The 27,322-nt window shown below is 41.5% G+C and overlaps 1 protein-coding gene across 1 annotated transcript in view; it reads left to right on the plus strand.

The window, feature by feature from the left end:
* Window positions 1-27,322, plus strand: part of LOC146374219 (calsyntenin-2-like) — a 314,916-nt gene that overhangs the window by 259,997 nt on the left and 27,597 nt on the right. The window contains exons 9-11 of the mRNA XM_084951267.1: window positions 14,611-14,773; window positions 22,154-22,320; window positions 26,016-26,164. Of these exons, the coding sequence (XP_084807393.1) occupies window positions 14,611-14,773; window positions 22,154-22,320; window positions 26,016-26,164 (479 nt within the window). The remainder of the gene's footprint in view (window positions 1-14,610; window positions 14,774-22,153; window positions 22,321-26,015; window positions 26,165-27,322) is intronic.

A 27,322-nucleotide genomic window follows, 5' to 3' on the forward strand; every position in this document is an offset into this window, starting at 1 on the left:
CATTTGCTTGCACGCATCGCTGTTTTACCATCAAAATTAGAAACCAGCAAGGAAAATGTAGAACAACCTAACTCTGTTAAAGATCACTCCGTCTGATAAGTTAGGAGGATGAATATGGATTTATACAAGATGCCCCTCCCTGAGCCTGCCATTGTCAGAGGTCTCTTCCTGTTAGAAAGGCAGTTCTTATCCCCAAAGGTTTAATCATAGTGGACTGTGATTTAGGGATTTGACTGTGATGCCATATTACCTTAAGATATTCAGAGATGGCTTTTGTTGTGAACTGGTATCATAAAAATAGATTGTATAGAATATATGGACTTTATATTACTGAACATCTGATGCAGTCTGCCCTGGATCCAAACATACCCGTGACTGCAAATTGTTTTGCTCTAAATGTAGCCTAAAGGAGTGATTAATATGAATGGCTCTCAACCCACAGGGGAGTCCCAGCTTTCCTCCTTAACAAATCCCATTTAAATCTTAGCACATATTGTACACAAGTCCCTGCTGACAATTTTAGACTTTCCTGCGTTTCTATCTGGTCCTGTTCCAAACTTAAATCAGAGACTTTCCGTCTGATTTCAATTTGAAGTACTGTAGCAACACGCTTAACTGTCGCTGTGTGTTTGCATATCACACAGACTAAAGAATAAAAGTAGGAGATGATAAAACAGAGGGGGGGGGGCACTGAAAGGGTAGACACTCGCTAGACTTCATATCATGTATAACAGTGATATGAGAATACAATCCATCTCCATCAGTGCTAATACTAAATATAGTCTGTTTGCATCCTGTCAATATCACTTCTCTAATTCTGGATACCAGTACAGATAGTGGTGATTCACAGCTGATGCTGCAGCACAGCTAAGATTTTGGTGTTCATCTGCAGAGATGCCCGAGTATCCTACCGGGGATCCACTGGGGTGAAATGAGGTAAAACCCGAGTATTCTCTGTTTGCTAAGAGACCAAAGCAAAGTGCTCCTGGGACTCTGAGAACCAGAAAATTGTATGTGGGCCAAAGTGTTTCTAAAACTAGCACTAAGAAATGATGTTTTTGTGCAATGTGTTTTTAGACAGCTAGAAAGTCAAAAGAAAAGGACCGTGTGCGTGCTGACTGACTCACGTTGTGGGGTTTAGACTGTCGGCTTTGATAGGAGTGTCCTCCCTTAATTCATCTGTCTCACACACATCTATTTTAAGTGATTCTTAATCTTCTCACAGGCACATTCAAATGGGCAGTGTATAAGTGGAGAGTAGCTGTGCACAGCGGTGGGGAAGAACTAAAATGCTCTCGTTTGATGCAGGTATTAAAGCACTCTGCAGTGATTCAGCCTCCTTTTGTTTTTCTTTCGATTATACGACAGGCTGAAATGTCCTCCCACTGGAAACATTCTCTGCTTACGCTGTTTTTTCCATTGTTATTATTCCCATCTGATTAGCTCAGTACTTCCTTCCTCATTTCCCCTGTCTTGTTTCCTGCTTTGAAATAGACTTGTTTTATTCATAAAGAATTATTATGGAAACATGTAAGCTAATAAGGAGCACCTCTGATAGATAATTAACAGCCATCCCACAAATTAACAGCACCCCCGAGCCACTGACAATCATATTGAGTCAATTGGGGAATTGGGAACCCTCTCGATCTGTGTTTGTCTGTTCACAATTGCCACAAGCATCTAAGCATCTAAATACCTAACGCTCTCAGAGTGGCTTAACCCTTGAGGGCTTTCATGTATTTACAGTGATACCCTTAAAAGTACATGGATCACTTCTAAACCCTTATCAAGCATAAAATATTGTCCCACACGCTAATATTTCTTCTCCTGCATTTAGACTTAGATTTAGATTTAAATTTGCTCACCCTACCTGAAGGTCTTAGTCGCTGAATCTAAAATAAAAAGAGCATGTACAACTCAGTGCAGTCATGTTGCAGGCTATACAGATAACCACTGACAACTTATTTCCAGTATCACCCTGTGCCTAATTTCTCTCCCCCTATCTTTAAATGAACAACTTAAAATCACAGATCTGTTAGGAGAGTGGTGCAGAAAATTATTATCATGACTCACGGAAAAATGAGCTGCACTGGAGGGGCTAAAGCAATCATAATTAGTGGCCACAAAAAGCTCCTGAAGTACAAAAATGTAATTAGAATGCAGGCACGAAGTAGAGCATCTGTACCTAACGTTACCTCGTATTTTTAAACTTTCAGCAAAGGCAGTGTATAAAATCCAAAAAGATAAAGCCCGGTGTTTGCCTCCTAAGCCACTTAAATGTCAGAAACACTTGTCTTTGAAGGGAACCACCACTGTGAAAATCGTGTTCTGTCAGGCGTGCCTTGTATTGAGAGAACAGACGTGGCTGGTGCAATGTTAATTAAATCTGGAGATATGGCAAAAAGCAGGAAAATTGAGTATTTAGTGTTAAATTTAGGCTTGTTTTAACAAGTTGATGGCTTGATGGCTTGATTATGACAATGTACCAAAGTGTTTTGATTTTCCATGGTACCTCAGTTTTTTTTTCTCCATTATTCTAAAAGCTTTTTTCTTCAATGGAAAAAAACACTCAAATTGGCATTTCCAGTAACCTTTCCAAAAGTGTGCGGTAGTTAAAATAATCTTGCTGAAAAAGAAAGAACATCAGACTTCATCAGACACACTATTAAAGGCAACGCTGGTGCAGCGCTAGGTTGCAAAGTGGCTTGCAACCGTGGCCAGATTAAAGCAGATCAAAAGTCTATATGGGATGGCCCTTTGGATGTGCACGCAGCAGCCAATCCATCAGCTGATCCATCAGCTGATGCATGGGTGAGCTTGACTTCAGAACTGAAAAAAAGAGGAAATTTGTTTCGTCTTTGTCCAACCAGCTGACCATACTGTATACTGTATGCATTATATTACGACTTGTAAACCACTTAAGTACAAAGAAGTCCCTGTGTTTTAACCATTTTGCATCTCTGCATGTAGAAATCCAGCACGACATTGACACGATCAGCGTGATCAGTCTTACTGAAATGGCCACGTAGCCTAACAACCTGGTGGTTATTATTGTGCTTTTGTGTGCACATGTGTATGTGTGTCTATTTATGTGGGCAACCCATTATGAGCTCTTGGAGAGGTCATTTGGCTGTTGACTTCCAGTCTCTGCCAGGAGCGGCTGTATAATTGCTACTCTAATTAGTCACTTTTGCCAGCCGGTAATTCATAGTCACCTTCAAGTGCTTCTCCCATATACACACACACACACACACACACACACACATACACACAATTTGGGGGATGCATACAGTAACATCCTGTGTACACCAAAGAGTTCCGTCGCTATCTGTCTCTTTTAATTGTTTCTTCTATTTTTGTAATTATGGGCTCTCAGACACCCGGTTTTGGATGCTTACAACAATTGACATGATAATGTTTTCCATGTTGACATGGAGCTGACGATGATTTATAGCAATTATGTGTTAGCAAACGGCACTTTGCTAATGAATCTGAAGGGTAGGGGTATTTCTGAAGCGTGACAGCTTGGCCTGCACAAGAGCCTTTGCTTTAAAGGAGTCAGCATTGACTGAGGTGTGCAGGTTTCTGTGGTATGTAGAAATTTTCTGTACAAAAAAGAGAAAATTGTTTGGAGGAGATTCTTTTTCGGTTTTACTCTTTTTGTTGTGAGAGAGACAAAATACCTAATTCAACCTCAGATGTCTGTGAGTAGGCTCCTACTTTAATGTTGCCTGATTGTTCTCTAAATATCAGATGCCTCAGGTTTTTGTCTTGAAACCATCATACTTCTGCATAACAGTCTGAATTTGTTTGTCTCTTTGACCCCTATGCTCTTTTTAGATCTACTCCCTTTATTAACAAAGATAAATTAAATATTCTCTTTACTTCTGCTGCTAAATTTTTGCATTTGCACTGCCCATATGTGGATTTTTTACCCTGTCATTGATCCTCCTGTTAAACACAAGGCTACATTATGCTGATGACCTTCTTTCTCTGTCATAATGGGATCATTTCCAGATTTGTTTGGTGCTTTAACATCCAATCCCCCAGCCAGTCAGATCCCTTTATTTTACACCTCTGTTTCCACTTCGCCTGCACTATAGCGTTCTTATTCCTTCCCTGGTCTCCCCTCCCCCCGCACAGCCGTCTGTAAAGTCACCTTCTTTCCAGTGCTCATCAATCTCTGTTGTGCATCTTTCCTCCAGCATGCCTTAAAGGCCCCCCTCCATTGCTCCATTCTTCCACCTATTTTACTTCCTCTTTAAACCGTCTTTCAATCTGTGTCCTCAGTCACGTCGCATTAAGTGCTGAAAATAACTTCATGATTAGATTGCATTAAATTTGTTTTTTACCAAAGTTGCCAATTAAATAATCATGTAAAGATAAATGAAAGGAACTTCAGCCTAAACATAATTATTTAAGACAACTAACAGTGAGCTGAGCAGAAATGACAATTTTGCTTTGGTCATCAACCAAAGCGCTGGACAAATGGCCAACAGCTACAGTTGTTTGAGGCAGTTTATCCTGGACTGTTGGAGCAGCGATCTGATGGACTGACAGACATCCCTGCAAGCATGGCAAAGAATGGCTCCCATCTATGGTGGTCCATTTAAAATGGGTAAAACTCGCAAATCCTGCCATCACACAGTTAGCATGACACAGTTGTGCTAATATTGCTAACGACACTAATTTATCAGTGTTGTAGAGAGTTGCACTTCCAAGTTAAAAAACTGGTCGAGGCATGCTAAGGCTATAGAGGCTGAAACAGAGCAGTGGATATTGGTTCCAACTCTTCCAGTGACCAGTTTTACATTTTCTTCCCATGTGACCTCATGTGGTAGCGAAAGCGATGACATTCTCAAAAGTAAAAGTGGCTCTTCACAGAGTAGTTCAAAGGTCATGATGTATTCTGTCAACAAAGAGTCTGAGATTGGCACTGGTAACATGGTTTGCATTCCCTCTTCTGCCAACAGTCTTCTTTTTTACTTCATGGTGCTAAAATAAGGCTCGAAATATAATGATGTGAAAATAAAACGGTCAGTGTGGGAATTAAGATTCTTTGTTTGTTTTTTAATAAAAGGGGGAAGCTACAACTATTACTTCGCATCGAGAGGTAGCTGAGATTAGCATAAAGGTTGGAGGCATCTTGGGAGAGTACCCTTAAGGCTGTAATTAACAAATAAGCATAAGGGTATCCTTATCCATCTTAAGTGTAATGAATGAGTTTCCTTAAGTATTGAGCCTTATTCTTTCTCCATCTACAAATCTGCCAGGATCCACTTGGGTCAAAGTGACTGAAATTTCATCATCAGACAGTGAGTGTGAGGGCCTGTACAGGGATCTGTGTCCCTGGCTGGTTTTTGTACTGACTATGAGTGCACCCCAGACAGAGGACTACAAAGAAGTATCACAGGAATAACTGCTCGCCCGTCATGTCTCCAGCTGTCCATATACACAATAAATAATAAAGGCCCCTTTAAACCCAGAGCCTGTCTACTCTGAGAAAACAGCAGACCATTTTCTGGGCAGTTTTTGGATGGTTCCAAAAGGTCTGCTGATTAGAGCTGATTGGATTTTTTGAAAACAATAGGTACTCTGGAGTAGGTGCTCCTGAACAACAGCCCGGAAAAAATCTATGCTGATTGGTCTAACACAGAAAGGACAACCACAAGAAAAAAAACAAAAACAGTAAACTTGCAGAAGCCAAAGAAACAACAGAACAAATGAAAAAGATAACAAATAGAATTCTGAAGTGAATCGATTGGGCAGCGCAGGCTTCGGTTGCGTTTTGCATGGGAGCAAGAGAGACAGACAAATGAGTGGCGGTGGTCAAGTGAGCCAGAAAATAAATGAAGAGATCTAGCAGTTTTGAGCCACAGAAATATAATATTACACTCCTATTTTTTACAGCAGTTGAAATGCAAACATATACCTGCCCACACCTCTTTACATTCCCCATTGCCCCTTCATCCTGTCCACTGCACCTGCCATGTGTGTGCACCACCTGTCACACAGACAGAGGCAGGAAACTGTGATGGAGGCGGAGACGTAATCTGGTTGTTGCATTTTTATAAAGTCCTGTAAGTAAAAAGCTGTCTGTACATCAGGGGACTACTTTGCCTAATGGTCACAGGTCTTTGGCAAAGATACACAATGGTCTAATAGAAGCTTTTAGCTCCATGAAGAAAAGTTACTCAGAAAGAAAGTTCTGGATACTTCGGATGGAGGAAAAAAAACTGCTGGGTATGAGCTTTAGAAGTGTGAGCAAACTAGCTGTTTCCCCTTTAGCGCACAGACATGAGAGTGTAGGACATTTTTGAACTGCTCTTCTGTTATTTGCTGGGTGCCTCGATAATTGTTTCTAAGGTTTTCCTTGTTGCAGCTCTGAGTCACTTTTCCTCCCAAGTTCTCCTCACCTCTCCGTACTTCCCTCCTAAAGTCTTTCCTCATATCGTTTCCTTTCCTCCGCCGTCTCTTTTCGTCCCTTTCTTTCTTTCATCTGCAGCCTCCCTCCTTCCCGTGCTGTCATCTCTCTGCCCTGCCACCTTCCAATCCCAGATCACCTCATCTCTCTTCATTCTCTACCTTTTTCTATCTCGTTTCTCCATCTCTTGTTTGAAGTTAAAAGGTTGGGTTGGATGACAGATCTCTTTAAGACTTTCAACTCCAAAGGACTTGAGGCAACAACTGCTCAGTCAAGTTCTAATGGAGACATTGGAGAAGAAGAAAAGGAGACAGAGTAAACTGCAGAGAGAAAAAGGAGAGTGAGACGGGGCAGGGGGTGGGGGGCAGATAGCAATTTTGTTTTCTTCTCAAGTGCCCCAAGAGACGGTGAGGGGTCTTTGATGTGTTATGTTTCCGGCCTATACATCTCTCTCACTCTCTTTCACGTTCCTTTCTTTGTCCTCTGGTTATTTCACATCTTCTGTCTCCTTTGTTTGTGTGTGAGGTTATTTCATTCATTCATTCCTTCCGTCTGTCAATTTGCATGAGGCAGAGAAACGGGAACGTGGAGGGATTAGGGAATACTCAACTTTTTGCTTTGCTACAAGCTAGGTGAGTCAGGAGTGCTCTCGTCAAGTTTAATTTCTGCTTTGAAGTTTTTGGAGTTTGACACGTAACGATGCTGGATTTGTTGGGTGTTGTTACGCGTCATCGCAGACTCTATGGCTCTTTCTCCCTCAGACACGCTGTGGAAGATCATCTGTTCGCACACACAGCAAATGCACACAGAACAATGCTTCTTTGTCCGAGTCCAGCTGGCATCTTCTCATTATTAGCAGTCTACTTTCTCCCGCAAACTCGAATTATTTATTTCTTTGGGAAGATGCCAAGCGCCCGTGCCACCTCCACCAGTTGGATTTCATCATCATCCTGTCTGAATGCAGTTTGTCATACTCCTTGGGTCTTGGTTCAGCACTTAACTGGTAGAGAACAGCTGCTTGTTGAAGCAGACCCTCGTCTTGTCAGTCCTATAAATACAGCTTGTGTATTTTTACGCACCGTTGTTTTAGCTTTATTTAAACCAAGAATGGAAAAACACAGCAAAATCTATAATGAGAGTGACTCAGACACTCACACAAACAAAGCATTAATTCACCGGATGTTTCGGCAGGATGCACCGAGCTTTTTATTGCTTCTTGCAATGAAATTACGCGCTGCAGCTCTCGGACTACACACAGTGGTATCAGATTTCCAATAATGTAAAGTTATGTTGATTTTTTTATTGAGCAAGTTGGAAAAATTGGCGAACAACAATATAAATTGCATTCAGAGCAGCAACACTGTTGTCAGACAGTGAAACAGAAAACCACACTGCACTGGAGTGAAAAAACGAAAATAAAATATAAAAAAAAGCAAGGCTGTGTTAACGTGGGCATGTTTTTCATTCTAGTGAGACACTGAGGAGAGATTTTCATAGCATGCTGAACGATTTCACTTGTTTACTTGCACACACTCCTACCATCCACTGTGGCAATTATGGTATATTAAAATTACCCCAACGTTTTCAGCGGAAGGTAATTCATCACAAATTCGCCAGCGCAGCACTTTGACAAATGATGATTCTTTGCATTGAAATAAAAACTGAGCCTAATTGATTTGTATTGTCTGCATTCCCATTCGTGGTGTGTTGGTGCACTGATATTACTGAAATAAGTCCACTGCTGGCTATGCATTTGGTAATTCTATTCATAAGGTAACTAAAAGATATTTTAACAATCTTCCTGCCAAACAAACCTTCTCTATGGGCTGATTCAATGTAGGCAGAAACCTTACCTCTACAATAAAATGATATACACTCAATTAGCCCCCTCCAAAGTCACAAAATTCTTCCTGTAAAGCAAAACCCTTACCTCGTTTAGTTTTTGGCGACGTCACCTTTAAGCTTGTCTCTTTGCACACCTTTGGACCAAGTGATCCTTGGCATTAACATGGTGCACATTCTGTACATTCATGCAGATCTGCCATTCTGCCACATCCCAAAGACGTTTGCTGGACACAGTTCTGTCTCCCACGAGGGTCCATGAATTCCAGTAAAGTCACTTTTATGTTCATGAAAGCAGAGATGACTTTGTCTTTGTGACAAAGCATTGTCATGCTGCACGTACCTTTGGGAAGATGTTAGGTTATGACCATTTAGAGATGCACATAATCAGCAGCAGTACTCAGATAAACTGAGGCATTCAATCAACATTTGTTTGGTATTAACAATGGCAGCGTGTGCCAAGGAAGCATTCCACACTCCATTACACCAGCAGCAGCCTGCAAGTAAAACAAGAAAGGTCAGAGCCATGAAGTCATGCATTCTGAGCCTATTCTGAGTCTACCATGGGCAGCTTCAGCAGAAATCAGTTTGTCATTTAATTAGACCATGTTGTTTTGCAAAAAGTCCTTTTTAGGACCTTGTGCCCACTGTAGCTGTTGTTTTTGGCTAGCAGGAGTCAGGTATTATAGCTCATCTGCCAGCATTAACAACCATATCATGGTGAAAGTTACATTTTCATCCCCACTCTGCTGTTTGATGTGAACATTAGTTGAAACTCCTGGCCTGCATCTATATAACTGTATGTAGGACACCTGTGCCGCCCAGCTGGTTGAATTTAAATTATCTAAGCAGGTGTGCAGGGATTGATAATAAATACGGATGGGTATCGTTTAGGTTTTATCCGATACCAGTACCAAACCGGTACTTTTGAAACGGTGCTGATGCTTAAACGGTGCTCGAACCGGTGCTTAAAGAATGGAGAACACAAAATTGGTCCAAAAACCTCTCATGTTCAGCTGTTTTTTTTGTAAAAAGATAACAATGTTAGCCTTTTCTGCAGCTATAGGGGATATATGGCGTCACTCTTGGCTGGAAGCAGTGCTTAAACAATGGAAAAAACACAAACTTTGTCCAAAAACCTCTCATGTTTAGCTGTTTTCCACTTTTTTTTTGGTCATTTTAACCTTTTTGGGTGATGGGAGTATCTGCCATCAAACAAGAAGACAGCCTCATGTAACTACGACTGTGTTTGCTAGTTCACCTTACGTGCATTAATGTAATAACGTGGTTAGCCTACTCAACGTAAATTACACACGAACAACATTAAGCTACTCACACAGAGAAGAACGGCTACTGCTGCCATCATCATCCGTCATCATTTCTGCTACACTGGCAGGGCTAGGGGCCAGGACTCTCCTCTTCGGGTTTTTGGGGGATGTTGCTAACTCCGGGTCCGATAACAGGCGCAGTAGATGTGCCCGGTGTGAGGTCTTGCAGCAAGCTATCAAATACGGCGCATTTCTCGGCTTTTAACAAAATGCTGTACGTCGCCAGGTTTTTCATCAGATTCGAGGTGTTACCTCCTTTGCACAGTATCACCTTAAAGCACCTGTTGCAGGCTGCTGAGTTTGCATCTTTTGCTGTGAAGTACAGCCAGACTTTGACCGCTTCGCCTTGGGCATTTTTAATCTGTAGCTCTGCTCTAAAAGAACGTACATACCTGGGCCCGCCTACTACGCTTGCAAAGGTAAAATGATTGGCTAGAATCCAAAGTGTATGACATCTCAGGAAAAAAAAGCACCGAAATGAAGCACTGAAATGTGCGCTGCTTTTCGGTCTGGTTACTACCGTTTATGTCAGATACCGGTACCCATCCCTAATAATAAAGTGTATATTGGAGGTATTGGAAGCTTTTAACATCCACCAATCCAGGGTTAGGATCAGGTCCACATCTATACCTTTATTATATGGATTTTTTTTTTTTTTACCTGGCCAGATGGAAATCTCACAGAACTGTGAAACTCATAACCTTGTCTTCTTTGCATATCAACCCTAGATTTCCTGAATCCTTTTCCCTTTCACACTGCTTAATCTGATGGGGTCTGATATTTAAGATTAATAAAATGGAAGGTTGCTGTTGATGTTTTAGTCTTGTTTACAGAGGTGTTCTTACATCTGAATTACATCCATACATGATTTATTGAATTCGCAGAACCTCTGCCTGCAGTTGTCCAGTTGAATTTTCTTTCTGGTATCTTCTAAAACCTTTTAATTTGGGAAAATAGAAATATTTAGTGACTTTGAATGTTTAGAAAGAATCTAAACCATCAGCAGCTACTAAAATATTTTATCAAAATAGTTTTTTGCTTTGTTTTTCTCTGCTTGCCTGCCTAATGTCGTCACTTTGTTCACTCCTTCCTTATACCCTTAAGAGGGCTCTCCACCTGACATCACAAGCCGACTCAGTCAGCGTCCTCTTGGGCAAAAAACACCGCGCCATTTTCCCTTTTGAAGGCTGTAAGAGTAAATCACCCACTAGGTGCTCAGAGCTGTCTTTGAAATACTCCACAGCAAAAAGTGAAACGAAGCAGTAGTGTGCATGTGTAAATGTCAGAGGGATTAGAGCATGTGTGTGCCAGTGTACATAAGCGACTGTACATCTGGTAGCTAAGATTTAACCAGATTGAAAAAAAAACCCACTTTAAATTCCAACTGATAATGCACAAACCTTGTCCGGGGGATGAATTCAGTATGAGTCTTGCAAACATGTGAAATCGAGAAAATCCCACGATGCACAGTGGACCGCTGACATTAGAGCCACAGGGTGTTTGCACACGCTTCTTTATGTCCTCAAATCCTAACTAGCTAATCAACGTCAATGCAGTTAGTTTCAATCGTATATGCAGCACCATCAAAACCACAAACACATTATCACCCTGCAATTCTGATCACCGACTCAGCAGATCGACGTGCCGCATATGTGTTAAGCAGCTGTGCAGGATGATCACTGGTTGGCCAGATGTTGCATCTCGCACCTAAATAACAGGGAAAATGGAATGGATTGATTAGAACTCCCATCTGCTGCGCTGGGATGGTGCTAATAAGCAGGCTGCAGAGTGCTCTTTCCTAGAGAGGGAGGTTACCGCAGGCAGAGTGTTCAAAGGCTGTTGCAGGTTGTATCAGAGGGGCCAAGAGAGGAAGAGGTGAAGCACGGCCCGGTGAGTTTTGAGAGGCAAAGCCTAAAGCCGACAAAAGGGGAGCGACAGAGAGACAGATAGGCGGGAGAGGGCCGGTGCACTCAATTAAATTGCACAGCAGGACGGGGTAAATGGTCAAACATGCCGAAGAGTGCCGCAGTCAAGCATTTTTCAGAAGAGGTTAAACAGGTGATGTACTAATGCATTTCAGTCAGCGTTTAGTGGAGAGGAAAGCATTTAGTTTTAACATCCCAAGCCAAGAATTAATGCACAAAGGGCTGTTTTTTTCCTACACTAAATCACAAAGTGGAGGCAAGCTCTAATAGAAAACAAACATCTCTCTTAAATGAGACACCGTACTGCAATATTAATTTATTCGCCCACACAATGTGGTCTCGGGAGGTGAGGGAGGGTTTTGAATTTACTAATTCTTACTGTAGTTAATGTCTGGTTAAAAATGAAAACCAAACAAAACACACCATAAACATCACCTCTGCCATTTAAAATCCCACGTATCCAAAATCAAGTCAGTTATTTCACCATTACTTGATTTATAAGTGTCAGTCAATCTGCTGTGTGCAACATATTTCACGCACTTCCTGTGATGAGAAGCAGCGGTTTCTGGCAGCAGAATGAGATCAAAGGATGTTTTTTTCCTTGGTGAACAGGGAGCTTTGTATTCCCTGACAAAGAACAAAGTTAAAGTGGTTTTCAGTATTGTGAGTCTATTTTTTGTGCAAGTCGATGACATAAAGGCTGTTCTTTTTTTTTTTCCTTTGGTTGTCTCCTGTTGACACTAACGCACATCATCAGACGCTGTATACGTAGCCATCTCTAGCCTGTTGTTCTTGTTTTGAACTGATGTTTTCTGAGTCAGGTCATTAAAAAAATATGCACAATACACAGCATATGCACAAAGCATAAATATTGTGTCTTAAAATGTTTTCTCATCATGGTAAAAAGAAAGTACACCCTGTTTATATTCTGAGGTTTTATGTATATATAATAGAAAATGGTAAATATAAGTGCAGACTCTTACTACTTCCATTCAGAGCGTAAGTAGCAGCCAGGTCCTGTTAATCAAATGTACTTGATTAAGTGCTCATGAGTAAGTGTGAGCACCTCTATAAAAGCGGTTTTGGCAGTTTGCTGGTCTGCAGCATTCAGACTTAGAGGCACAGTTGTTGCTGCTCATCAACACAGATGATGTCAAACTCAACCACTCCAAGGTTAGACTGTAAATAATATTTAAATTCTAAATAAATAATGATGGTATATAATGTCTTGTGTTGTTAATAGCATCTAATTTGAGACCCAGCAAAGACTAAATTAATTTTTTATTATGTCCTGATATGTAAAACCTTAGTTGTGACTGAGAGCGTATTTTCTTTTTACCATGACTACATGGTGCATGCTCAGGTACAACAACCTGAGCATGCACTGGGCAAATATCAGAAATGATGAAATAAAAGCAGTCCCTGTTTTCATGTTTAATGAAGAAAAGCTTGTTTTGAATAACAGAATGTTTGATGAAGAAAAGTGTGCGTTTGATGCTTCTTCCGATTTACTTTTATCATTTGGAGATACAAACCTGCATTCAAAATGCCACTTATAAATCTACCCTAAACTTGCTGCACTCCTGTAGCCTCACAGCGGCATTCCCACTTCTCTCTTCATGGTTTAAGGTCAGAACTATTTTGTTTCATCTAAACAAAGTCTGTGCTGCCAATATTCATCAAGCTTTTTCTTGCTCTGTGATGAATGATTTCACTCTTGGAAAAAATCCATAGACGCTTTCTTCGTGCAGTATCCTTCACACTGTCACTGTCACTCGTTTCAACAAATAATCCACGTGCCAGCTCCCATGCGCTACCGTGACTATTTTTCAATTCAAAGTTGCATGGGGGGCTAATTGTACATGAAATGATTTTCCCCAAAGGCCACCTTATCCGTTCCTCCTAACAGCTGCTGCTGCTTGTGTTTCTTTTACGTTCAGTAGCCTGCTGATGCTCCTCTACTTGTACTGAGTTTCATGAACGTTCACCTCTCTTCTTGGAGGAGCTTCTTTTTCACGTGGAGCCATATTCTATTAAAAACACCCAAGGCCAAAACCTGAGCAAACAGTAATTGAAACTAGCTCACATCATGCTGATGGTATTGCTGATACCTTTACACTTTGTACATCTTAGATGGTGCACTGTTTAAGCTGCTTTACAGATACTGAATACATGCAAGCTGCTTTGGAACCCACTTTCAATCTAGCTCAGGGATGTCAAACTCATTTTTTATTATCATGGGCCACATAAAACCCACTTTGATGTTAAGTGGGCGGGACCAAAGAAACTCACCTTTCTGTCAGTCTAAGTAGGTTTAACTACACATTAACTAACCATTGTAGAAAACCAAATTCCCTATTATTGTAGAACCTTTCTGTCCTGTGATAGTTTATTTATTTCTTCATTACTTTAGTGTAGTGTAACCAGCCATGGGTCCAGTCCAAAGTTTATACACTCCTTCACATTTTCCTGTGCCATCCATAGGGCCAGATTGGAGTCTGTGCTGGACCGATTCTTGTCCCCCGGCCTTGTGTTTGGCACTTCTCATCAAGATCCTTTTTTTATGCTGTCTCTGACTGTCATATCTCTTGTCATGCCTGATCTGTTCTATATGTGTGAGTCTTATTGGCAAATATAAATTACTGCAGAAGGAAAGTCTTTTGGCTGTAGGGGTCCAAAGCCATGATTTTACGGGTTCTTCTATAAACCTGCTTGTGCAATTAGCCTTAAATAGAGATTACATGCTGTAACAACTTGCTGCAGGTGGACTCCTAGATTCTACTTTGAGATATGTATTTTTAATTGCTGTTTTTTAATAATACATAGGATCAAATGCACTTTTAAATTAATGATTACCATTCCTGTAAAATGCTAGTTATCAAAATGTCTACAAGTAAAAAGATATTAAAAAACTCCATTTTAATTTCAGACGGTGTCCTGAAACAGTGGTAATAAGTTCATATTTAATGTAATCACAGCAAGGCACCAGTGAAGTGTTACTTAAAACTGAAAAATGATTCAGGATACTCGTGACTTTCCTGAATAACCTTTTAATCCAAGCTCCATTTATCTCTCTGGGTTTTCCTCTCAGATATGCGATAAGGAGTGGCATTACTATGTCATCAATGTGGAGTTCCCAGTGGTGACGCTCTATGTGGACGGAGTGACCTATGACCCCTACCTGGTGACGGACGACTGGCCCATCCACCCCTCACAGATTGATGTTCAGCTCACAGTTGGTGCCTGCTGGCAAGGTGAGCAGCCAAAGCTGATGATGATACCAGATAGCGGTGCAGGTATTCAGTTAATGTTCTTCAACAGAATTCATTCATCTTGTGGGCAATTAAAAAAAAAAGTGCAACTGAAACGAAAGTTTGAATATGAAGGTCATTGTAATTTGAAATATTTTGAGAATCCTCCTGCTGCTTCTATACATGAGAAGGTTCAGGGATAACACTGCTGAAGTATTTGCACTGAGGGAGTCACTGAGTGTGGAATGTGTTCTTTGGCCTTGAATGAACAATGTAATTAAGAAGAGCACTTAGTCTGCCTCTGACAAATGACTGAACGAGTGTGAATGAAGGCGTACAATTAAACTGTCCTCTAAACTGATAGCTGCCACTAATTGCATAAGGGTAGAAGAAAGAGGATTTTTTTTTGCATGCTGCTGATTTGATAGCCCAAATGAGAATGCTCAGTGATGCTTAGCCTTACATAAAGATGGCTCTCAATGTGGGGAGCAGCAGCAGGTCATCATGTGTGGCTTTCATTTGCATTCATCCTCCTTTACTCCACCTCCCTCTCCCATTTTTTTTTCATTGAACACTGTAGGCCTTCAGGAAGATTAAAGGGGCCTTGAATAGTAAAGGGAGTTCAGAGACTATTTGTGCTTTCCTTGTTGGGGCCAAAGTCTCAGTCGTGTATTGTAAAGGCAGTACTAAAAACTGAACATAAGCCATTAGCGACATAAATAGCCTTTTCAAAGCACAGAGTTAAGTATCCAGTATGTTGATTGCAAACATGCTTGCAAAGTTGCGCTCGTCTGTTGTCTAACTCGTCCGGTTTTGGCTGTAAATGTGTTTTCAGAGCAAAAGAAAAAGAAGGAAAGTGAACACTTACTGACATGCAGTAGCATGTCTTTGCTTATTATAGCTGCTTACTTATGGGCTTTACAGAAACAGTCGGATGCTGATAGAGAGTTCAGGCAGGCTATAATATGATGGAGTGTGGTGGCACAGTAAATAAAAACAGATTTGTCAGCTCTAAGTGCTCCACTGATATTCTGGAGTATTTAATTCAATGTAATGATTTAATTTCATGGTTCATAAGTCTTAACTGGTCGGTCAGCATTGTCTAGAAATGGATTCTGTCCTGACTACAGCAAATTGATTTAATCTAGAATTATTGTGTTACATACAGTCACCCAAATAAGCCATTCTGGTTGTTGTAACAAGGTTCAGACTGATTAAACTCATTAACAGGTGATCATGGTCTGCTTTTAGAGAGCCTGGTAAAACACCAACGTGAAAAATACTTACTGTGTGTACACACTGTGTGCTTTAACACTCATTCTTTTTGCAAATCAGTTGCAGAATTAACCAAACAACCAGCCTAAGAACAAAAATCAGGCTTCTTAGTTTGTTATTACTTGTTGTTTAGTGTAAATTGCCCAACATTCGTGAAGTTAAGATCAGCTGCCTTGCTGGCAGTTTACCTGATCTTAGCACCATCTTAGCATTCTGCATGGCTCAGTTGTGACCATTCGGCACATCCATTTGGCAAATCTAATGTAGCTCTCTATTTTAGTTGCTTTAGCCTGCCTTGAGCTGCTATGCATCTGCAAGCCACCCCAGCCCAGCTCTTCCCTTTTATCCCATATCAGTGTTATGTTGTCTTGATGCCTGCTCTGTTCTGTGTTTGGATCTTGCTGTTGGGGTTCCTCCCTGCAAAAACCGACTCCTGCACATGGAAATACCAATACAAATCCAAACAGCCTGGACTATTATATGCGGGAATGATTCATCCTCATTCTGAGATTTGGGATCTTTCTCTATGAAGACGTTATGTCTGGGTGAGCACTAAGCAGCCCCTTCTGCACATGCACACACAAAGGTGTGTGATGGTTGCTGCTGGATGAATGCATGGTTAAAGTAGCTTCAACTTCAGTAGAAAAAATAGTTCCTGTTCTGTTGTGGTCTGAAATACTTATACACTTCAGTTGGACGATTTACATAAACTAAACTATAATACTTTTGGCTTTCCACTCCTCAACAGTTAATGCATGCTGAACTTTAATCCCTCATCCTTACTGTGAGTGAAAAAGAAAACAAAACTATATGTTAACCATCTTAAAATCAGACTTATTGAAACTGCAGACAGCACTGTATTAATGGAGGTATGCTTCTTTGTGAGTGGTGGTGGTGAGGGAGGTTAGTTCTAGTAACAGATTTGTGAATTTCTATGTGCAAAAATACTGCGCAGGTGTTTATAAGGCTATGTTTACAGTTCTGGACTGTCTGATATGATGACAGCATCTTTCCAGGTGGATCTGCATTCACTGAAATGAGTGAGAGGCCTGTGCTGTGAATGAACGGCTAAAGTCTAAGTACAAAACCTTTAATATGCAAAGACAGATATAGATGGTATTAGCCTCATGGTTAAAATCAGTCTTAAACCTACAAGAATCCATTGGCCACTACTGTGCATAAGACAAAGTCTTTCCTGCTAAGCTGCTAGTGAAACAACAAAGCTTATTTGGCTGCACATCTTCCTGCCTTTTTTCCACACTCTCCTATTTTCTAATAAAAGTGTTTCCCCCCATCAAACCTTCTGCTTCCACCTTGGAGAGTAAGTGCTGGCTGTGTACTCCTCACACAGTCAGTCTATATTTACCCTCTGACCTGACGGAGGGTGTTCATGTTCGGAAGTATGTAACAGCCAGATAGCAAAGAGCAACACGCTCATCCTGCCTCGTTCTCTTCGTTCCTCAAGTGTGTAATCACACACCGTTGGTCTGCCTCTGGAGCTCCCCTCCTCACAGCGGTAAACATGCGGGAAGTAATTTTGATGATTTGCACTGCTGAGCCATAAATATATCTGTATGTAGAGTGTATTGAATAAATACAGGCTCACAGGTGTTGATACTCATACATTATAAGTGTAAAGCTAAACGAGGGAGCCACATCTTTCATATTTACACTTAAGTAATGATCCTGTTTCCAGCTCACCCATGCCTCTCCACCTCATCTGTTGTTTTCGAAACGACGCAAATAAAAAAGAGTGAAGATCTATACGGCTGCACATATCGGGCAAAGAGAGCTGACGCCACATAAAGACCAGTCTCTGTAAAGTGGAATGATCAGTGATTTTATCACCCGTGTCATTCCTGCTCTGAAGCATCTCAGTAATCCCCTCTCCTCTGCTTTTCCGTTTTTATCCTCTGTCTGGGATCCTTAATGGTTTCTCTGGCCGCGGCCTAAATTGATAACATCTGTCAGCGTGGGACTAAGTGGAAAGGTGGACATCTTAAGAGAAGGCAGGGGAAGGGAAGAAAAACGTAACTGAGCATGGGAGTGAGAATAAGGGAAGCATGAAGTAAAAGGAAACTATGGCTTTGGCATAATTTGGTGTCTGTTAATCCAAATGTGACTTTGTGGTTTTATGAGATAGACTGAAGTCGCCTGACAGCCTGGCACTTGGCAGGGCATCAGCCAGCACGTATAAAGACATGGTGGCGGTTGTGGTAATTTAACTGAACTGGAGTCGAGTAACATGGAGTGACTTGATGTCAGTGTGGCCCTGTCGCTGGTGTCAGGAATACTAATAATAATAGACTGTATACAGTGATCCAGTAACAACCACTACTTTCCTGTCAAGCTTGTAGTTCTGTACAACACATAACACAGTTTAAAGTGACACACTTGACACATTTACCTCTTAATGGCCCCGGTGGTTAATTTATGTCAATTTACAACAGCTGCTAAACATTTTCATGAGCTTGCTTAAATACAATCATCATAAAAATAAATGCTAACTCTTGCCTTGCTGTCTATACAAATGTAACCAGTGTCAAAAATCATACTGATTCTCTTTTTTATTTTTTTAAGTGTATTGAAAATGAAAAACTATAATGTTGTTAGTTGTTCATAGAGTTTTCAATTCAAGTGTTACAAAATTGCAACTTTATTACTGGATACCATTTATTGCTATGATAAAGACGTGTATACTTGTACACTTGGTAATTACTTGAGGCTAAAAGTATAGAAGCACCTGTCTCTATGAATGAGGCATTAAGGTAAACAAAGACAATTTGCTTGATTATTGTCACTTAACATGTTATACTTAGAGGCTTCTAGGAAGTCAAATGTCACACAGCCACCATCTTCATTGCCACAGACACCATATATTTGGATTCAGGCTTCAGAACAGCCAGCAGATTTGCTCTTCAAATAAATATGCTACACTATATAAGCTTATATTCTGCTCGTGTGTAGCTGGTTTGACAAGCCTAAGCAATTACAAAAAGGTATATGTCTAAAGCTTGACAAGACAATTGCAGTTCTTTGAGCAGAAAATAGTTTGAAAAGAACATTTTCAAAAGTTTGTTTCCTGCTTGCTTTTTCCAAACTCTTCCATTAACTTTCGAGTAGGTGTATGGGAACATTTGTCACACAAGCATGACTGGGGACTTGCACCTAAATTCATGAACTGGACAGTAAGCTGAAGAGTTAGGGGGTAAGAATTTTTATATCTACCCCTCTATTTCCCACTTCCTAGTCAAGAAAAAGGCTTCATCTGTTTCTCATCTAAGAAGGCAGGCGAGCAGATGACAAGCAGCTGGGTTGATAAGATCCCCCGGGTAGATCACATCAACTGGTAGGACTCTGTTGTCTGCCCCGTGGGTGATAAGGGAGCTCTGTCTGAGTAGTCACTGTGCACAATGTAGCTGCAGGTCAGCAATCATAGCCTCCCTGACTTGAAGGGCTGGATTCACTGCTCCCTATTTCTGTCATGTTTTCTCACCAGGAGAGCGAGGCATGATAAAGTGTTTCCAGTAGTGGTCAGTTGTGTCTCCATCTGTGCTGACTGAGCCATTCAAGAGCTAAATGCATCACTTAAGACAGTAATAAATGTGCCGTTACAATTAGAAGGTACTGGGCGACCCCCACAAGTAAAGTTTATCATCATAAAAGTATAAAGAGTTTTCAAGAGTATGGAGGTCTATTGTATTGAAATAGAAAGGGAAATATACGTACTCTCCTGCTTCTGGTTTTTCCTCTCTGGCCTATGATGACTTAATAAGAACAAAAAAAAAACTTGTAGTTATTAAGACAAAGAAGAAGCGCTAAATGAGCACAAGTCTCCACCAAGGCAGCTCATTCCCTTTCTTTAAAGCTGTAACTCATTTTGAGATCAACTTGAGAGAAAGGCAGATGTAAAAGTGAGGTCAGAGGTCAAATGTGAAACGATATTTGAATGCAAACTATAATGTGATATTTAGAATCCACATATACCAGTATCACTTCATAACTACTACCAATACAAACAAAGGCAGTAAAATTTTAATTATAGTTTAAAGATAAAAGACATTTTATGAAAGCTTGATCCTATTTGACATTGAAGAAGAGGTCAGAGGTCCATCATAGTGATGTGATACAAACAATGGCAGTAAGAAACATAGTTTTAAACAGCTCTGGATATCATTATTATCGCTTTGACCTTCAGATCAATGCTTTGACCTTAAAGGAGAGGTCAGAGGTCAAATGTAACATGATCTTTGAAATCTTTAAACATTAGCTACTACATCCTGAAAACACACACCACATAGTTTCTAATTTATGAGACTTTTTTTTTTTTAATCAATAAATCAGTGAGTTGACCTTAAAGACTTTGGTGGATGTCAGCCAAAATTTAACAAATTTAACACCCCCACTAAATTGATCAGAATTCATTAAATCAATTACATAAACGCTACCAAAAACATAACCTCCTTGGCAGAGGTAAGTATGGCTGGCGTATGGACAGTATATCCAGGGGGAGTTTTCATTTTTGTAGATGAATCTTATTTTTGTCAAATCCAGTAATACTTGTGCACTGGAGCCTTGCATGAAAGCTAATACCTTTGCCACAGCTGTTCACTCATCAAACTTTGAGGTCCTGAAGGTTGAGCATGAATGTGTCTTGTCCTTCAACAGACACAAGCGTGTCCTGATAAACACACGGCAACCATCGCAGACAAATGTTATTGTCAGTACTTTGGCCTTTAACATCTATAGCCCAAAGGGCTGCCAATTCCTTCATATTACCCTGCAGATTGTGCCACTGACACCTACCTGCAGCAGTTTCACAGCAGGGATCCGTAGTACTCAACTGCTGAAGTATACCTGCTTTTAAAATGTTCAGAGCTAGTTCAGTCATTAGGAAGGAATTGTCAGAAGTGCAGCACCACATATAACGTGTGTAAGGATCCTCCAGAGGTAAAGATTGTTACAACCTATTTACCATCTGTATGAGCTGAGATACTCAAAGATGCCTGGCAGTAAAGTAAAGGCAGTAAAAATAATGTGTTACATCTGGAATCCTACCCAGAGCCCACTGTCTACAGCTGCAGGATTAAGGAATGTGTCTACTGGACACAGAGGCTGAGGTTCACAGGGCAGGTCAGAGCAAAACAAGATCAACCTATAAAGAATCTACTTACAATGCAAAAGTGGAAAAAAGACGCTGGCATCCGAGTGATGGGTTAATGCGGTTAATAACAGATTAGCTCGAGGCTATTAGATAACTGGACCCAGTCCCTCACTTGCTGTATCTACTGAGTAATTAGATGCAAAGCAAGCGGCAATCATGGAAGAATCTGTGGACATGCCTGATTTTGGCCAAAGCTGTACATATTTTCCCAACATTAAGAAGCAGGTGTGAAAAAAATCCTGGATTTGCCTGCAGCAGTCTCTTGAGAGCAGGTGGATCAGGGCACAGAGTCTCTCAGAAGTACGTTGAGAGGCAAGACAGATCAATTAAGCACGAGTGGAAGACTTTCTCTTGGTATGCACCCTTCCCATTGGTCACTGCTTCACTTCATCCTCCAAATGTGTTTGATCAATGAGCCAGTTTGGATTTTGTTGTCATATGAGGGGAATGTTCAATACTTTTAGTGCTTTGGTGGATTACCGCCAGAATTAGAGACCAAAAGAGGGAAAAGGAAGAGAGAAATGAAAGGAAGGACAGGAATCCAAAGGTGACGTTTTGGTACCCAGAGCTGGTAACCTTTCAGCTAATGAGTGGTTTGGAGACTCATATCGCTGGTATTGGCCTTTATGGAGTTCAGAGGACAGCCTTTAAATGTGTTGACTTTTTCCTTACCTTTATTTAGCCTGGATGAGCTGGCTGAGGAGCACTTGCACTTATACAGCAGTACCCTTCCACTTAATCATAGGTTGGGAGACACAAAACATGATTCTTTGGGCCAATTATAACCATTATTTGACCTAAAGGACCATAAACCAGTGGTTTACTGTAACTAAATGTTTACATGACCTTCTGTAATGATTCCATAAAAAGTGGAAAAATGATTTTCATTTATCTGAATTGTAGTAGTACGCACTGTTTTATCTGTTTGTTGTTGTTTTCTGCAGGTGGGGAGGTGACCAAGCCACGGTTCACTCAATATTTCCGGGGAAGCCTCTCTGGACTGACCATCCGACCGGGAAAGATTGAGAGTCAGAAAGTCATATCCTGTCTGCAGGCCTGCAAAGAGGGACTGGACATAAACTCCCTCGAGAGTCTGGATAAGAGTATAAAGGTACACGTACACAGAGATAAAGGAGGTGTTTCAAAAAGAGGGACTGCAGTAAAACCTCTCATCTTGGTTTAAAGTGTCAGATAATAGTGCAGATCACATCAGTTCAGTGAAGAGAATGGATATTAAAAGAAACAGAGGATGGGCTTTTTTCAGTGTTTTAGATACCAAAAGCCAAACAATAACTGAATGACTCGCTGAATTCAAGTGCGGTACAGTAACAGGATCCCAGTGTTGCCATAAGTCAGTTCATGGAATCTCCTAGATATTCCTCAGTCAGGAAGTAAAGTGTTTTAGAAACAAACCAACTCAGTCATGAAGTTGCAGACCACATAATGTTACGGGGTTAACACTCCGTAGGTGTTATGTGTATGTGACCCAGTACGTTTGTCAGTATAGCGTAATGTCACAAGGAAAGTGTTGCGTGTCTACATGTAAGTTGACCTCAGTGGACTTGTTCAGCTGTTATCCAGACTAACAGAGGCTACGGTCATCTGTGCGTTCCTGAAGCACACCAGTCAGCTTGTACCGTATTACCTGTGTCTACCCAAACAGTGTCGCCACCTGATTAAGCAACTAATGAAGCAGTGGAGCACAGGGGAAGAGACGAGTCGGGTTCTTGCCTTTCCGGCCTTCAATAAAATCTGCCGCCAGAAGCAGGAAACGTACCTCAACCCCTATTCTTAAGCAAATGTACATTTCTTATATACAAAACTGCAAGTTCACGTCTCCCAACGTGCTGCCCACGATCAACTTCATGCAGAGAACTCTAACAGAGATGTACACCCTGGACACAGAGGTCACTTAGCAGCACTTCATCTATATCCGACAGCTGGCCAGTTACCTTAGAAACGCCATGACCATGAAGAAGAAAGAAACGTATCAGCGCCTTGTTGGGATTTGGCGCTGTATAAATAAAATTGAATTTAATTGAATTATATATTAGAGGTTGTTGCCTAACAAATTGCTGTATTAAAAGTAATCAAATGTAAACGTTTTGTTGTTCCTAAGCAGACAGAACAAACTATGCTAATTCAGGTTTTAATATGAAGTACAAAATACATCTACTTCAATTCTTATACAAACACTATAATGTGTTGATCAATAAATGTAATAGCAACCAAACCTGGCTTTCCTGAAAATCTTCAACTACCTTCTTCTTCCCCTTTTTCACTGGCGTAGCTAATTGATCTCACTGCACTGTGCAAGATAGAGGGCATACAAGATAGATGGGGCTTTATGTGGACTCAAAGCCATCGCCCGTAAGCACCCTACCACTCTCAGCTCCTTTATTCTTTCTCCCTCTTCAGCTTTTCCCTCTCCAGCAAACTCCAGATCCTTCTATAGAGAACCTTGTGCTGTGGCGCAGCAAAGAGATGCTTGCCAGCCTTTTGAAAAGACATGCTGGGATGAGGTGGAGGATATGAGAGAGAAGAGGAGAGCCTCTCTAGGGCCAGTGCAGTTTATCTTTTGAGAGCCATTTAATTTTCTTCTTAGCCACACACTCATCTGGCCCCTGGAAGTCCACGGGAAGCTTAGCCAGGCAGGTGGACAGCTGGCACTTCACAATCAGAGGAGAATAACAGGCAGAGAGGCAGGTAGACACAAAGTATAGACAGAGAACAGAAGATGAGAGGAGACAGAAAGAAGTGTGAATGGGGAAAATGACAGGGCACAGGGACTGTATAGAGCACCACAGAGAGGAGGAGTAACTTCACCCTGGTGCTGATACCCAGTTTTAGAAAATGGGAACTACTCATTGCAGTTCTGGCAGGAGAACACTGAATCCTTTTTGAAGTAAGAAGGCTTCAAATCGCTATCATCAAACTCTGCAGGAGAGCACACAGCTCTGTAAAACCAGCTCTACTGTGTGTCTCTATGTTTACGATATTTACTAGTACATGCATATTCCCATTATTATCATACTGCCATGTTTAGTTATGCCAGGTTGTTGGGTCTGTGTTTCCACAAGCCCCGCTAATTCTAGAGACTTATTCATCATGAAGAAAACAAGACAGTCGATCGATCGATTATTTGCGCAAGGGAGGCCTCGTCTGTGTCCACCACGAAAATGACCCCCAGATCTGACCTCCTCCTGCTACCTTTTATTGAGAGACAGTTCACACAAAACACGTCAGAACAAAGCCACGCCCCCTTGGTTCTGAGACAAAGCATTTTATGTATATGTGTGAACTTCTGTAAGAATGTGTGTGTGTGTGTGTGTGTGTGTGTGTGTGTGTGTGTGTGTGTGTGTGTGTGTGTGTCAGACCTCCTGCTGACCAAAGGGTCGTAAACCCAGGAAGCCTACATCAAAAGAAGCAGATCTTCCGGATGTATCTGCAATAAAACCTCCCCCAGCACAGAGTGGTTGGAGAGGTGGTCAGGATCAAAGGAATAGCTTTGATCCTACTGCTTGAACTAAGACTGTACAAATTTAAGAAACACAACGGCAACATTCAACAATTAGACTTAACACAGGTTTTCATTTATTTCAGTACAGTATGGAAGCAGAAGCCTGAAACTACCTTGAAACAGGTGATCCATCACAGTGAACATTGGATGTGTTTGTTTTATGCCGTTGCATGGTAAAGCAGCGCAGCCGTGATGTTCACTTTGATGGATTGCCTGATTCAAACAAGTTGCGAGTCTCTGCAAACTAATGTGTGCACCACTGTACAGTGAAACCTGTAGAACACAGGGACTGCCTGGAAACAAGCAGAAAGGTAGTGACCTTTTATCATTTGCAGAACCGCTGCTGAAATTATTCAGTTTTTACCCCTCAGGCTGATGGAGTATTGCTGTCAACCCACCGGGCAGGCGGGCAGCGTGGACCCCCAAGTTTGTGAATATGATAACTCGAGGAGGTGACATAGGATTTTAAAATTTATACCATAGGTGCATCTGCCTGAGGGCTGGGCATGATAGTGCTACCATGGGATTATAAGCACCCTTGCCTCTTGTTGCATCACAAATATCAAACACTATACACTAAAGGTTCAGCAACAAAAAGTTGGTTTTCTGGGTTTCAGGCGCAGGAGCCTAAGCAGAGAAATCCAGAGCTCCCTCTCCTCATGCAACCTCCTCCAGTTTACCCAGGAACGCTTATTCATTTGAATTGTGACCCTGAATGGGATAAGTGAAAGAAATACATTTGAAAATGTTGTTTTTTCTAGTCTTTTCTACTCCCACAAACACATATAATAAACAGAGATGACACACGGCGACATGTTTATAGGTCGTATCTTGGGCAAACATGCAGACTTGAGGATCTGGATTTTGAATAAAGCATCTCAGATTATTGGATAAACTGTTCTTCCTTCGAAGCCGCGGCCACCCCTGAAATATCCATATAGTACCGATTCCATTTTATTATTTGATCTTAAGGCCACGACTTGAAATCGTTGGAGTTTAATCACATTACCACACAGCAAAGCGTGAGCCACGTGGTATTTAAACGGTAAATTTTGCACAGAGAGTGGAATCAGTACCCCTACCCCCCCTTCTCCTGCAGCAGGTTAATCTGCCCATGCCCTGCACGCTTTCACTCTGTCAGCTTTCGTATGCACAGGCTAATCTACAGCATCTCAATTAGAGCTGACTGATTTCAGTTTTAAATGGCTCTGTTCCCACGGACATTTTATCATCTGCTGTGTCAGTTCTCGCTCTCCGTCTAACATCTGTGTTTTCTCTCTCCCTAGTTTCACTTTAACCCAGCTCAATCCATCCTGGTAATGGAGGGCGAGGACTTGGAGAACATGAACGCCGCTGTGAGGAAAGTTTCCTACATAAACTCCCGTCAGTTTCCCACACCAGGCATCCGACGCCTGCACATCTCCACTACCGTCCAGTGAGTGCACTGCCGCGTTCGTCTTGTTCTTCGCCTTGTTTTTTCTCCTTTATCTTTACTGAAATCTGCTTCGTGTGTGTGTCCCTCTGTCGTTTTTTTCTTCCTACACGACGATATTTGTTTCCTTTTTGTTCACACACTTTCTCTGTTTCTGGTTACCTGTTCTTTAAGATGTTCGCCCACCTCGACACTTCTGTTAAAACAACACGGCAGACATCACACCGCGACTGATATATAATTCCCTTTCCGCGCATTGATCCCCACCCCGCCCTCTGTTTCTCGTTTTCCTCTGCTGTCGCTTCCCCTTTCCTTTAATACACCATTTTCGGTTCACTGTCGCCACCGGGGGCTGGTTTTTACATTTTCATGTCATGTATTAATAATTCTGCCTGGATTTTGCCAGAGGAACGAGGGGAAGAGAGATGCAAAAGGAGAGGGCGTGTGTGTGTGTGTGTGTGTGTGTGTGTGTGTGTGTGTGTGTGTGTGTGTGTGTGCGTGCTTGCAGACGCAAGGCACAGAGAAGAGAGGCTGGCTGGTAAAACAGCCTCCCTTGGCGGGTTACCATTAAAATTCATGATTGTTTTAAATATATGTAGACCCCTGCAGCACAGCCCTGGGGTTTCACTCTCCGCCCTTCCGATGGGTTCGATGCACAGCAGCAGGCCCGAGAACTTCAACTAACACAGCAGAAGAGTGTGTGAGTGTGTGGATGGATGAGTATGCACATGTTGGTGTGTGTGCTGCACAAGCTGCTGGTGATGAAGCAGAGTCGTAGCTGGAGGTGCACCGATTATCAAGGAATACATTATGCTAATAAGGGCTAAGCTTGCATCATTGCTAAATGTTGTTTAAATGAAGTTTTTCCACAGACTGCTGACTAGTCTGCGAGTTGCCGCAGCTGTGCGTGTGTGTGTGTGTGTGTGTGTGTGTGTGTGTGTGTGTGTGTGTGTGTGTGTGTAAAATAAGGAATAAAACACTACTTGAGGACATGTGTGGCTAATGTTTAAAAATGGGGTCCACTCAAAAGCATGTTTAGGGGATGAGTTGTATTTAAACATCCAGTTTGACTCCAGAAAAAAAAAAAGACAGTAAATCTTGCCTTTCAGCTCTGTTAGTTACACTGAGAGTCTGGAAATTGGCCTCCTGCAAGAAGGCATC

The sequence above is a fragment of the Perissodus microlepis genome, chromosome 14 (assembly GCF_051167445.1).
Source record: "Perissodus microlepis isolate ML-2025 ecotype Zambia chromosome 14, ASM5116744v1, whole genome shotgun sequence".
In the NCBI taxonomy this organism is placed as follows: Eukaryota; Metazoa; Chordata; class Actinopteri; order Cichliformes; family Cichlidae; genus Perissodus; species Perissodus microlepis.